At 39.9% G+C, this 14132-nt stretch overlaps 1 protein-coding gene across 4 annotated transcripts; it reads right to left on the minus strand.

Annotated features, from left to right (window-relative positions):
• Positions 1 to 939: 939 nt before the first annotated feature.
• LOC124283671 (N-acetylgalactosaminyltransferase 7-like) lies at positions 940 to 12311 on the minus strand. 4 transcript variants are annotated; one of them, XM_046719670.1, is made up of 15 exons: positions 12151 to 12311; positions 11317 to 11497; positions 10197 to 10374; positions 9285 to 9411; positions 8505 to 8671; positions 7607 to 7814; positions 6579 to 6752; positions 6235 to 6352; positions 5556 to 5684; positions 3864 to 4067; positions 3811 to 3822; positions 3487 to 3570; positions 2956 to 3087; positions 1623 to 1813; positions 940 to 1377 (listed from the first exon to the last, which is right to left on the minus strand). In XM_046719670.1, the coding sequence occupies exons 2-14, from the start codon at positions 11464 to 11466 to the stop codon at positions 1664 to 1666; spliced, it is 1833 nt and encodes a 610-aa protein (XP_046575626.1). In that variant the 5' UTR covers positions 11467 to 11497; positions 12151 to 12311; the 3' UTR covers positions 940 to 1377; positions 1623 to 1663. The 4 variants fall into 4 exon arrangements, with proteins under 4 accessions (XP_046575626.1, XP_046575624.1, XP_046575625.1 ...); XM_046719668.1 differs by having other exon boundaries at positions 940 to 1813; XM_046719669.1 differs by lacking the exon at positions 12151 to 12311 and having other exon boundaries at positions 940 to 1813; positions 11317 to 11698.
• Between the last annotated feature and the right edge of the window lie 1821 nt (positions 12312 to 14132).

Consider the following 14132-nt stretch of genomic DNA (forward strand, 5'->3'; position numbering starts at 1 on the left):
GTAAATGCAAGATTTCTTCATACACATTTCATTTGGATGATTGTAAGTACGATTTTTGTGTTTTTTAAATGTACATCCATCCAGTAATTGAAACATATGACCGTATTAGGCAGCAGGTGACAAAGAAGGGCTAGTACAGTGAGTGAGTGAGTCAGTGAGTCAGTGAGTCAGTGAGTGAGTGAGTTTGGTTTCACGCCGCTCTTTATTGCCGCAATATTATGGTGGGGGCACCAGGAATGGGATTCGCACATTGTACTCTTGTGAGGAATCGAACCCGGGTCTTCGGCGTGACGACCGAACGCTATAACCACTAGGCTACCCCAGTGCCCCTCAGGCTAGTACAGGCTATAATGTACAAAATCAGAATCCGTAGTTTAACAAGAATCTCAAGCACATCTGACAGCTGTGATTGGATGATCTTGTGTAAATGTTTGTTTTGTTTGTTTTTGGGTTGGACAGTTTAGCTTCCTGTACTCGGAAAACAAACTGTTTGAGGTACTCATTTCTTTTGTTTTAGTGTTGCTTTCAGGCGAGACTAAACACTCGTGTGGTTGTAATATCTGTTGACGGCTTAGTTAAGATTTTTTAAAGATGCGTCAATGTTAAGATAGTTGGTTTTTCGAACCTTCGGCAAGGATGGAAACTATGGTCAGTTACCTCCCTTGCCATAGGAAGATGCGATACATATGACATGTAATAACACAGACAGGTGTTCGGCTGAACCTGAACAGTGTACAACCATGCGTATGTTCATGTGTTGACAATTATCATGTGTTGACAATTTTCATGTGTTGACAATGTGTTATATGCAGCGTTAAACAACAACACACAAACGTGTTTGTCATCCATCTTCAATAAGTATTTTGGATGATGAGCGTGGACACAATAGGAAAAGGTTTGTCTATTGTTTCTATCTACGTAGAAAATATAACTACCAGGTACTACTTATGACCTACTCGTTATATTTATTCAGGTGTGTCGGAGATTAAATATTTACAATTTACAGATTTAAAGCAAACATGTCAAGTTTGTTACAACTGTAATCACTGGACATGCAATGGCATATTTTCACAGTAACATTACGTTATGTAAACATCAGCATGTACATATAAACTCAATACAGTTTATATTATGAAGGGACCCTGATATACAAAATAAATTATGTTTATTGCCATTACCAATCCGTGTCGTAATCATCGGATTTCCTTGTTAAGTACCATCATTGTTGCCTCATCATTGATGCCTGGATTAACCCTTGGCTTATATTTGTCCACTGCTGTTAACAATCAGCCAAATAACTACTGGCTTCCCTTATAGAGCTATCTTTTTCCTAGATAAGGATGGAGGGGTTTGAATATACTCCGAAACGTCGTGTTCCTAAAATAAAGAAGTTGACATGATAAATTATCTTTATGTGGTTTGTTAGAAAATAAAGATTCATGTTTTAATAATCTGTCTTCATGTTTAGCTTTGAATGTAAGCAATGGAAGTGGAGAGTTGTCAACCAAGACACTCTGTCTTATTTGTCCACGGAGAAATACGATAGGTTACAAGACTCTCTCGACAGGCCAGGTGTTTCCTCTGAAGGAATTGGCCTTCACAGGAACGGTTCCGTGTAGTACCTTCAGTCTTCAGATATTTGTGGGACATGTGAAGTGACGTGTCACGTGTTCTTCTTCCAGGAATAGTATGCCTCAACTGTCCATTTCTGGTCCATACTGGTTTCATCACATGGCGCCAACACAACATCCCCGGATGTAGATGACCCCTTCATGCAAAGATCTTTCTCTGTATGTTTTATTTGATTTGTGTCCTGTAACAAAGAATGGTTGGGCGTAAGAAGGTATTGCATTTTATAAGATACATAAGGTATACATCAGTAGATTTCAAATAATCGTTGAAATTCCCCCATGATTAAATTTCTCGTGGCCCATGACATATTCCAATTGCATGTTATTCTGTGATAAGTCAGTTATTGAATCTGACTAAAGTTGAGGCCATTCGTCCTCGATTATAAAGTAATACTATAATATGTCCGTTTGTTAGGCTAAATATCCTGGATATTTCCGCCCATGATGTACGAGGCACGGCAAGAATATCGCGAGTCCATTCGGGGGAAGCACCGTTCACTACCAGATTTCTCAATAGCGAATGTCGACTATCGATTCCAACCATTTTCCAATAGAATTCGGGGCATGAAAAGGTTCCATGTTGGTAAAACGTGGTGCCAACTGTGCCGCAGTCGGTTATACTATCAATGTTTTACAATCAACGTTTACAGACGGTATTACACTTGCACATGCAAGTGTGAAAACTTTGTTGCTTTCCTTCTTGAGCCTATACTACCGATCGCATAGGGCTGCGGCATAAAATAACATTCAGTCTAAATCATATCACACCAGGCCAGTGTGATGACTAGCATCTTCCCTGACTCGCTCACACAAACTGGTCTCTCCCGACACTTTTTTTTATACCTGGGTGCTGACATACATGACATACATGCTGTATCATGGTGACCTTCAATAGGGCCCGTAAGTAGGTCACGACACTTCACTAGACCTTAGTACTTCGGGTGACTAACAACTGTTCATACCTTTACGAATGGTCTCATGGTTGCCATTTGATAGTAAGGAACCAGATGATCCTTGCAGGAATAACAAATTTCCGATCTAACCATCCCCCAGTTAGCCAACTATTACCACTGTCAACAGCTGTGACAGCCAAGCATGGTTGTACACTTGGTCCGGTCTAGTAAGTTCATATTTGGCGGTCGCGCAATTTGGAATCAGAATGGTTCTTGATTATACGCTCGTCACCGGAAATTTTGTACCGGAAGTAAGCTGGGCCCCGTCTCGAATATTGGAAGTTGCCGCGCACAAAGGGAGGCGGGAACCAGCTTAGTACCGGAAGTTACGCCTCGCGAGACTTACAGGCCCTATACCCAGTCTTACATACCTCAATCCAGTTCCATGGTTCATTATCAGGGCCTGCGCAACGCGTGAACCTCAGTCTAAATGGCGCCTGTACTTTCGCTGATATACAAACTTCGCCATGAGCTATTTGTCCTTTAGTATTCCGACGAAATATCTATAAAAAAAGATAAAATTCAGATGCCTTTTCAAAAGTAGGTAGAATATCGACGTTGGTCCGATGTGAGAAACACATTTGAAGGCAAAAGAATAAAAATAGTAGGAAAGTACCCAAAAGCAATATTCTAATGTCAACACCAACTGAACTTTGCATATAATTATGAGCTTACGAACACATACACTTTTCGAAAATGCTGGCAAGTCCTAAGTATTTGAAGGCAAAACTTTCAAATATGTTTCAAAAACCTTTTCAAATATGTAAATAATAACAGGTTATGGATCAGCTGTGTCGCTGGCTACAAAAGGCCATACCAAGATCCATCTGAAGCTTAACAAAGATATATATGAAGCACACAAAAAGATGATGCTTTGACCATATGACAGTAACGTGAAGTACCTCTTCCGCTCGACCATCACAGGCTGCCATCTTTGCATTTCTGTTATCTTTCCACAGACAACTGTTTGTGCCCTTAAGACGTATCTGAAATGGGAGACATACCTAATTCGCAATAGGAAATGAAAAAAATACAAAATATCAACACTTTAACTCGTAAAGAGGTACGCTGTATAATGACCGATTTATCCAAATACACAGAAAGTAATACCATGTCCCACTGTATATTTGGTAGAAGGTGATATATCTGGATACACAGAAAGTAATACCATGCCCCACTGAATATTTGCTAGAATCTGATTTATCTGGATACACAGAAAGTAATACCATGCCCCACTGAATATTTGCTAGAATAGAAGCTGATTTATTGGTAGAAGCTGTATATTTGGTAGAAGCTGAGGAAAGTACATCAACATGTCAGGGGCGACATTCTCGATGTACCACTTGAAGCTTTTACAGCGGAGCTTCCGTCTCAGCTCCCATTGGTCAGACACGTCCACGTGGTAGCCACGTAAGTCAGGTTCCCGTATGTAAAAGTTTTCCTTATATTCATCCATCCAACCTTCGGCCACTCGAATATAGTTCTGGTAAATAGTAAAAAGCACAACAGAAAATTTATTTATTATTCATCGTCATTTTCATCATGATTTTATCATCACCGCTTCATTCGGAAAGTGACCCTCGATGTCACAGTTGAAAATGTAAGTTACCTTGTACCGGCATGATGTATTGATACACAAAATGATACATAAAGTGAAACATGACAATTTTTCATGGAATTGTTTGTTGCTATAGAACAGAAAGTAGAATTAATTCACTAAAAGGGAATATCAATGCACTGGTTTAAATACATATGACTCTCCATCACCTAAGATACTATTGTTAGTATGTATTATTGGTTGCTGCAGCTTTATTCTTCTGCATCTTATCTTTTCATGCGTGAGTAAGTTACTTTTACGCCGCTTTTAGAAATATTCCAGCATTATTTCGGCGGGGCACACCAGAAATTGGTTTCACATTTTGTAACCATGTGGGGATTCGAATCAAGGGACTGGGCATCTGGGCATCAAAAAGCCAAATGCTGCCAATTAAATTATTTTTTAATTAAAATATTTTTCAATGAAAGTTGTTTCGATTATTTTCTCGCTGCTTCAACTATTTTCTCGTTGCTTCGATTTTTTTCCCGTTGCTTCGATTTTTTTCTCGTTGCTTCGAGTATTTTCTCGATGCTTCGAGTATTTTCTCAACTAATTTTTCGTTGCTTCGATTATTTTCTCGCTGCTTCAACTACTTTCTCGTTGCTTCGAGTATTTTCTCGTTACTTCAAGTTTCTGTCAAAAACTTGAAATTTGAGTATTTATTCGTTGCTTCGAGTATTTTCTCGTTGCTTCGAGTATTTTCTCGTTGCTTCGAGTATTTTCTAGTTACTTCACATTTCTTTCAAAAACTTGAAATTTCGAGTAATTACCCGTTACTTCGAGTATTTTCTCAACTATTTTTTCGTCGCTTCGATTATTTTCTCGCTGCTTCAACTATTTTCTCGCTGCTTCGAGTTTTTTCTCGTTACTTCAAGTTTCTGTCAAGAACTTGAAATTGTGAGTATTTTTTCGTTGCTTTGATTATTTTCTCGCTGCTTCAACTATTTTCTCGAAGCTTCAAATATTTTCTCGTTACTTCGAGTACTTTCTCGTTACTTCAAGTTTCTGCCAAAACTAGAAATTTCGAGTATTTATTCGATACTTAGAGTATTTTATAGTTACTTCGAGTATTTTATCGTTGCTTCGAGTATTTTCTAGTTACTTCAGATTTCTTTTTAAAAAAAATGAAATTCGAGCATTTCTTCGTTGCTTCGAGTATTTTTCGTTGCTTCAAGTTTCTTGAAACGAAATATTAATCGAAGCAACGAGAAAATAGTTGAAAGAACAAGAAATACTCAAGCACCGACCAAATAATCGAAGCAACGAGAAATGTCGCTGAAAAAACAAATATTTAAAGCTACAAAAGTGGCAGCATTAGCCTTTCGTACGAAACAACAAAACTAGTGAGTTTGGTATTTGAAGATTGCTACTTACATGACGTATTACGGGTATTTTGATTTTGTCTGTGGAGACGATGTTGACGCTGTAGGGCATGTAGGGGTGGTAGATATGTCCCACCCTGGAGCACGGTACCCACTCTATCTGACCCCCACACATCCATACCTGTAGGGTTAAATGTACAATTGTTATGATAGGAAGTACGGAGTTGAACGCGAAAATGATTTCCAATAGTCATGAAGGTGGACACAAGAAATAGCCTTCACACACAGTACCTATGTTGGGAATTGAAACAAGCCTTTCGGCATGAGGGACACACGAATTACAGGTTCGGTTTAAAGTCACTGCAAATGATAATAATAACAATAATAATAATTATATTTATGTGCATAACACACCAAAATCACACCCAAAGTGAGTGAGTGAGTATGGTGGTTTTACGCCGCTTTTAGCAATATTGCAGCAATGGGCTCTGCATTATTGCCCTTGTCAATAAATCAGTAAGCACTTCAGGTTCATCCTCAACTCCCTATAAGTAAAGAACTCAAGCTGCCTTTCAGATATAGTGCAGCTTGACGTACGAAGGTGAGAATTGAGCGATTGGGTCCATCTAAGGGACACAACTCTTACAACTTCCTGAATTCTGAACATAATGACAAATGTTGAGCAGAATTCAGGAAGTTGTAACAAATGCTGTTATACCAAAGAGTCTTACCTTGAAAGACAGCTGAAAGTTTTCACCACCCCAAACATGGAGATTGGGATCATACCCGCCAATTTCATGGAAATACTCGCGGTTCATCGCAAAAAGGCCTCCTGCATGCGTTGGAGATCTGCTCGAAAAAATATATGAGTGAAAACATCAACAACAATAATAATATGATAAATAATATTGAAGCTCGGCCAGTGGGACAGACAAATTCTCTTTCAAGACTGTAATCCGACCAATACTCTCGTAGGGAATGGAACCCGGGCCTCCGGCGTGACGAGCGAGCACTTTAACCGCAAGGCTAACCCATCGACCCCGCTCAGTCCTTATTTCATTCAATTCACACTCACTTATGAGGTTCCGTTGGGTATTTCTTTCTGGCTTTCTCTTCGGCTGTTAGTGGTATCTGCTTGTAGTTAAAGCCCCAATCAAACACGCCCTTTTGTTGGTCGAGTGACGGCAATGGAAAGTAAAGCAAGTCGGAATATTTGATGTAGTCGACAGTTGGCAGAGCTAAGGTGTTCCTGAAATACAATCACGCCACGAGTACTAAGGGGACATAACTTTTGTAAACAGCTCTGTAGCTTTTTTACTTCATTGTTTCAATAGATCAGTTGATGCCAAATAGCATGAAAGAAACCCTTTTGTCAAAGAGAAGTGTTAGTACTGGATGCAGATTTAACTGAAAGTACACCGTGTTTGTTGAGCATCTGACAAAAATATTTCATGTTGCCTTCGTTTACTGGACTGACTGACTGACTGAGTTTGGTTTTACGCCGCTTTTAGCAATATTCCAGCAACATCACGGCGGGGGACACCAGAAATGGGCTTCACACATTTTACCCATGTGGGGATTCGAACCCGGGTCTTCGGCGTGACGAGCCAACGCTTTAACCACTAGGCTACCCCACCGCCCCTCGTTTACTGGAATATGATTGATATTGATGTGATTGCTGTAATGTGATTGAGCTTAAAATTGTTTGAACGCTGAACATTGCTCTATAGGATTGAGCGTCTGTCTGGAGCGTTGAAGGTCGGTAGTTTGATGTTACAGAAAGACGCTAATAGAAGGTACTTATTTCTTTCCTTGACTGACGCTCAGTATTAACGGGATGTAACATGATAAAACACTAAAATACACACGAGTCGCGATAAGAGCAATAACCACACATAAATTCAGTCTCACATCATCGCAATTCTTGTGTAATGCCACAGTTACGTCAACTAGTGCAACTAAAGAATCCACTTGTAATTGGATTTCAGTCAGTTTCGACAAACCTGACAACCAGAGTAAGAACTGGTTGGACTGGACTAATGCTGAACGTAAGTATCAAACGTTTTGATAAAATGGGGCAATGAATTAAAATTCATGACTCACCTATTGAGAGCTATTCTATGTAACAAGGGAGGTAACCAGTTCACATTGCATTCACAGTGTGAGTCCAGTACAACAAAGACATCTGCGGTAGCCTCCCTTGCTCCCCTCATCCGGGCACCTATGAGCCCAAGCCTGTCTTTGTTCCGGTACAATTTGACCAAGCCATTGAAACGCTGAATGTAGGATTCTAATGGAGCCTTCAGGTGATCTATAGAATAGAAAAAAAACCGGTTCAGCTGGTATCAGCATATCCATAAAACATGGAATATTGTAACATAGTACGGTATATGCTAGCTAAGATACATAGCGTTCACTGACGCTATGTATCTTAGCTAGGTATATGCCATCAGGGTCGACATTGTAACGGGAATTGGGAATTACAATTTCTCAGTAAAGTACAGATTCTAGTACTTTTATTGGGTTGAGTTCCACCCGGGATTCGAACCCACACGCTCAGAGTCAGGCACCTAATCGCCAGCATACTCAACAGAGGGGTTCAGAAAGTCCGTGGTCTAGATTACCAATTGTTGGATTCGATTATTGTGGAAGCCGCGCTGGCTGAGTGGGTTAGGCGGTTGACTGTCTGTGCTGGCGATTAGGTGCCTGTCTCTGAGGACGGGATTCAACCCAATATAAGTACTAGAATCTGTACTTTACTGAGAAATTGTAATCCCAAATATACCATGTGTTACATTTAACCACTTTCTAAATGACATTGTGTATTCGACGTTATTGTCAAGCATCGGAATACAAATTACAAAGATTTCTGCATGGTGCCCTGATATCCCCATCTTTGAGATACCGCCTCAGCTTCACTAAGAGTGTTTGAACACATCCCTCTACCACACATTAAATTTTATGGTAACAAGCTTAACCTCTACTGAGAGGGAGTCTTTACCAACGGTGCTGCCGTCGTCCACGAGGACCACTTCCTTCAGGAGGGATGGCGGGGAGCGGTTGATGATGCTGTGGACAGTCCTCAGGAGGGTGCTGTTGCCTTCATTGTAGAATACGACCACCACCGAGGCACTCGGAAGATTGGTGGGATAATGCCAAAACTTGCACCTGGAATACCAAAACTTGCACCTTGAATGTATTACAAATACTGATCAATGCATACCATGAATTAAGATATAAAGGGTCAACAAATCATTTACCCAGCATTCTCTAAGACGAGTTTTTCACAGAGTTGTGTTAGTGTTAAAAGACCCATAACAATATGTTTTAGGGGTGTTGTTTTGTTCTTAACTATTTTCCTGAAATTCAGGATAGTATGTCAAATACGCCAGACCTCGTAAAGTTAATGTTTCCCGGTTAAAAATGAACGAACGTTTCTCTAGTGTAAGGCTATCGTGTTTAAAATACGTTTCAAATATCCTCATGATCAGGAACTGTGACAATTCTTCCAAATTGCTTCAAGAGAACATTTTATTTGATTCCCCGATATATTCGAAATGGCTTAAACATCATGTTTGTCATTGGAACCTGCTACACAGATGACTGCACATCAAACCAATCACAAGCTTGCTAGGTCCATGTTGGATTTATGACTGTCACAGTGATAAAGCTTAAACATTAGTGACTGACAGACGTTTTGACAAGAATGTTTGCATTCCTTGTATAACAGGGAAAATTTATATTTAACCAATAATGATCGAATAGCCGTGTGCTAACCTACTCTGTGTCCCTTGTGTCAGGGATGGATCGGTCCAGTGATATCTTGTCGCTCACACTCATATCACATCCGTACTTTTTAATGGACTCTTCGTCAGGTGTTTTCAAATAAACCGCTGCTCCATTTTCCCCTGAATATGAAAAACGACATATCTTCAATATCGTAGCTGGTACCCTTTTATCGAAACTGAAATACTGATGCAGCAGTAAAGATGTGGTCAATTATATACTGAAGGAAACAATAAAGGTAACAGCACTTCATGACAGTGTTGCTTTGTTTATTTTCAGATTTCCTCCCACAGCGCTTTTCAAAACTGGTGATGAAAACTGGAAACTATTAAAGGAACACTTGAATTTTCATGTGTTCCTTTATTTGTTTCTCTCAGTATATGTAAGATGTGAGAAAGAATTATGAAAGGAATTTCATGTTCCATCGGCAATCGGAATCGCATTCTTTCACCTCTTCGATAGAGATTTGTTACTGTTCTGTGCAATATATGAGTGAGCGAGTTTTATACCGGTCTTTTCTATAGTTCAGAAATATAACGGCAGGGGTCAGCAGTAATGGGCGTTACACACTGGAATAACACCCGGATCTTCCGCGTGAAAAAGAACACTTTAAGTACCAGGCGACACCGCCGCCCCTCTCTGCCATAAAGTTTGAGGGCGAAAGCTTTGGTTGGTATGAAACCACACAAAGGTTCCAGCAGGTTTGTGTTTGAATATGTCATAACGGATATCAGAACCTCTGATAAAGCACAGCAACCTTACAACTATCTCTTGCCATGATATGAAGTTCGATGACGTCAACATCTGCTAAAATATCCTTGTACAAACCTAGCAAATTGTTTTACTCATAATCGTATATTACGCCAAAATACCATCTGGATATGCCAGTAACATTTTCAAAACCAACCTGGTCCAGAGCGCACTTCTTTTATAGTTGGTTCATAATTTCCAAGTTCTCCCTTCTTGAACACAGCCCCAGAGTTGTCCACCCTTGGAACATCCTTCTCCTCATTGGGCAGATCCTGCAGAAGTTCCTGACCCTGCTCTTTTGGCTGTTTTTGTACACGTGCTTCTTTCGCCGAAAGCTAGGTGAAAACAGAAGGTGTTAATCGGAATCACATATTATTGGCGAGTGTTGGATTTACGTCGGTGTTGGTGCAATGTGCAGGCCTGTCGTGGTGGGGTCAGCCAGACATGGCTTCAGGAACGGTACCCTTGTGTGGAATCGAACATGACTTTCGTAAAACGCAGTCCCTTGGACCAATAACCTAGTCCATGGCTTCTTATCAGATATTTACTAAAGTGTTCCTGCATGGTATGCAATGCTATTAGACTTGCACAAGTTTAAAAGGCTGATTGTTTAAATAATAATTTCTAGGTTATATATATGAGACAAGTTGTCTCTAAAACGATTGACACCCATTGAATACTGTCCGCTAATCTAGAATTCCTGTTAAAAAATTGAAATACTGCAAATTGAAGGACTTCTCATTCAGCTTTGCCTTGGAGCAAGTCTGTGATATTTTGAACGTTATATCAGGCCCTGTATGTTCACATCTCCAATAGAATATCATTCAATGATATACTATCTAAGTACTATGATCTGTTTTATTGATGTTTTAGAAGTCGATGAACAATAAAGGTGTGATATTTTACTGGATGACAATTTTATTACGTATATTATGATACGACGATTCGGTATAGAGTCTTATACTCACTCTTTCTTGACAATGGTATAAGAATCCACGCCGAAACATCGCATCATAATATAATAAAGACGTTGTCAGCCAAACAGTATCACACCTTTCTTATCTAAATACTAATTACAGTAAAGGTGTAACTGATGTGAAAGCGGAAATGGTCAAATCAGCGTAATTACATCAGTTTTTTACATTAAATGCATGCTATTGACTTTGTGTTAGTCCTTTACATTCAATGCATGTTATTGACTTTGTGTATTCCTTATGATCCTTAAATAGTTGACATTCATATGGTAATATGACATTGATTTTACCTTTGGTACTTACCTTGACCATACGAGGTCTGTAGGGGTCATGGTTGTGTTTTTCAAGGTCGTTTAAATCCTTGTGTCCACTTGTTATCATCCATACAGCAATTACAAGACAAGTGAAAATAGCAACCTTCAGGCGGCCTCTCCTCCAGAACCATAGCAACATCTGGTATGGCTTTCTGATACTGGTCGCTTGCCTAGAATGACGTTCGAATATTTCTCATTTTCGAATTGAATATATTGTTTAGATTCGAAGTAAAAGGACACATTTATGATATAAGTAATGTGTGTTAACAAGTGCATTCGTATATACAATGGAAACCTGATACCCCGCAAGCTCCCTCCTATGTACCCCATTTCATTGACCGGGTCATTTGTTAACCGAGGCGATTGGACTTCGTCTGTATAAACAGGGTTCCATAGTATGTTGAAACAATATAGTGGAATTGCGGTAGATCCATTGACAGGAGACCTTTATAACAGCATCATGGCTATCAAAATGGTAAATGTAGGCATAACCAAGTTCTCTCCTCGGTACAAGTAATAACCCCTAAATTCGGACAGTAGGTTCACAGTACAATAGTACGGATCACAAATGTGCTGATTAAGTAATCCTGAGTAATATAATGTCATTTGGTGCAAGTTTTTGACTTTCAAACCCCAGTATTCGCACGGAAGGCGAAATTCCCGAATGAGGGTATGGATGTGTGTTATTCGACACTGCATAGAAATATGGTGATTAAGTCTTTCATCAAATTTCTATCACATATTGAAGATGAATGACTCAATCAATGTATTAAACATTACACGAGGGAAAGAAGCAACGTATTCTTTAACCTGAAATGCCTACCTTTGGAAAACCCTGGTTGAGACACGGCACTACTGATGTGCATCTAGTTCGTACTCACGACATACACCTCGACTGAAATCAAGGAAAGCGGAATTCATAACGAAATCGTATATGTGAAAACCAACAGGACGGGAACTCAAGCTATCATTGCTATGTGCAGTGTGTCTTTTGTACAGGAGTTGAGATCAATGGGTTTTATGGTGGTGTTGGAGTATTGACAAACAACAGCCGGACCCGACAACAAGCTCGATGGCAACGTGTTGCCACACTCCATACCTGCGGTGATGGTAGCCCAGAAATCAGCCATGCTACATGTTATGCTCCTGCGTTATTCATGCAGCTAGTAGGAAGCTGGGTAAAATACATAACCTGAATTTTTTTTTTTACCTATGTTTTCGGAGCGACAGGTCTTTTTAACAGTTTAACAACCAGAAGTCAATTTATTTTTTCAAACATTTTCTTGAACATTTTCAATAAAATACACAAGAAAGCATACCCACAAGCACACTCATGAACAGATGGTGTCATTGATTTCCAGTGATCCATCCATCTAGTGACCACCATTTTGTTGCGTACCCTGAGTCGGATCTGTTTCGGCAGATAACCGAGACCGTTCTCTGCCACTGATGATTATATTTCCAATGAAACCCACAGAATCATGAAGGATTTATCCAATTGTCGTTTATCCTGTACATATCCTACCAATAACACCAAACTTTTAAAATATATTTTAATGAACTTAGTTGAATATTGCAGAATATTCGCAAATTTGGCATATGCCCAAACGTTAATAGAAAATGGAATGGAATACGTTTTAAGTAATGGAAGAACGTTTTCTTGCACAAGATAACTGCTTATTTATGAACGCGAACAAGGGGTTCCGTGAGTGTTTCTTGGTTCATGCTCACCGTGACAGTAATGGTGGGGTTTTACCAATGACTGTGGTGAAGGTCTAATCACTTCTAAATTCCCTCCCACATTTAACAAAAAATGGAAAACCGTACTCAGAATAGTATCGTTGGTTATGCATGGGATATTATCCAGAAACAGGTGTTATACAGGGTTACATGTTTCCCCCTTCCATTTTTATCGTTTACTCTCTTTATGCTTCTGCCTGTCTGTAGAGAGCGCTTTCAATGTGGTGTTATCCACTGAAGACGTACGGAGTAGTGGTCCTCAGGATAAACAATTATATCGCACACTGGTACAGTCAAACATCCTTGTGTCGAACATTCGGTTGTCTCGAAGTAAATTAAAACCTCGGTCCCTGTGTGTTCTTTATTTAGTCGTCAAGTTTCGGTTGTATCAAACCTCAGAAGACTCGAAGGTCCTTTTTACTTCGATACAATGGTGTTTGACTGTACCTGTACTCTTCTAATACTCCATGCACACGACTCTTCCAATACTCCATGCGCATGCCATATGGGCAATAACATCTGAACAAATTAACGATGCTTTAAATCCGTCTAGTTTGAAAATGGTCTTTGTTCCAGTATTTGTTGTATTTGTCCTACCTTATTTAACATTACCGATTTTCATCTTCTAGAACAACTGATCCTTGAATATCAGGTATACAAGCCAAGTAAACACAAGATAAAGGGTGCACTAAGTCTTGAACGCCGCTTTGAGTGAGTGAGTTTGGTTTTACGCCGCATTTAGCAATATTCCAGCAATATCACGGCGGGGGACACCAGAAATGGGCTTCACACATTGTACCCATGTGGGAAATCGAACCCGGGTCTTCGGTGTGACGAGCGAACGCTTTAACCACCAGGCTACCCCAACGCCCAACGCCGCTGTGAGCAGCATGCCAGTTAAATTCCAGCTGAATGCATGAGGAAAGCCCAAAGTGATGGTCTTAGAGATTTACCACTTTTATGAACCCCACAATCACAGGTCTGGTGCTGAAATAAACTAGGAACATAATCGAGCTGAGCCAGGAGTCTAATCAGGTTTCTGGGTGCCAAAGGGGCGTAACTCTG

The sequence above is a fragment of the Haliotis rubra genome, unplaced genomic scaffold, assembly GCF_003918875.1.
Source record: "Haliotis rubra isolate DU_JTF1 unplaced genomic scaffold, ASM391887v1 Scf32, whole genome shotgun sequence".
NCBI classification, from domain to species: domain Eukaryota; kingdom Metazoa; phylum Mollusca; class Gastropoda; order Lepetellida; family Haliotidae; genus Haliotis; species Haliotis rubra.

Coding starts and splice junctions, on each gene's coding strand:
- LOC124283671 (XM_046719670.1), bottom strand. CDS start 11,466: ATGTTGCTATGGTTCTGGAGGAGAGGCCGCCTGAAGGTTGCTATTTTC. Junction 7,815..8,504: donor GGACGACGGCAGCACCGTTG/GTAAAGACTCCC, acceptor TCTATTCTATAG/ATCACCTGAAGGCTCCATTA. Junction 1,814..2,955: donor AACCATGGAACTGGATTGAG/GTATGTAAGACT, acceptor TCTTTGTTACAG/GACACAAATCAAATAAAACA.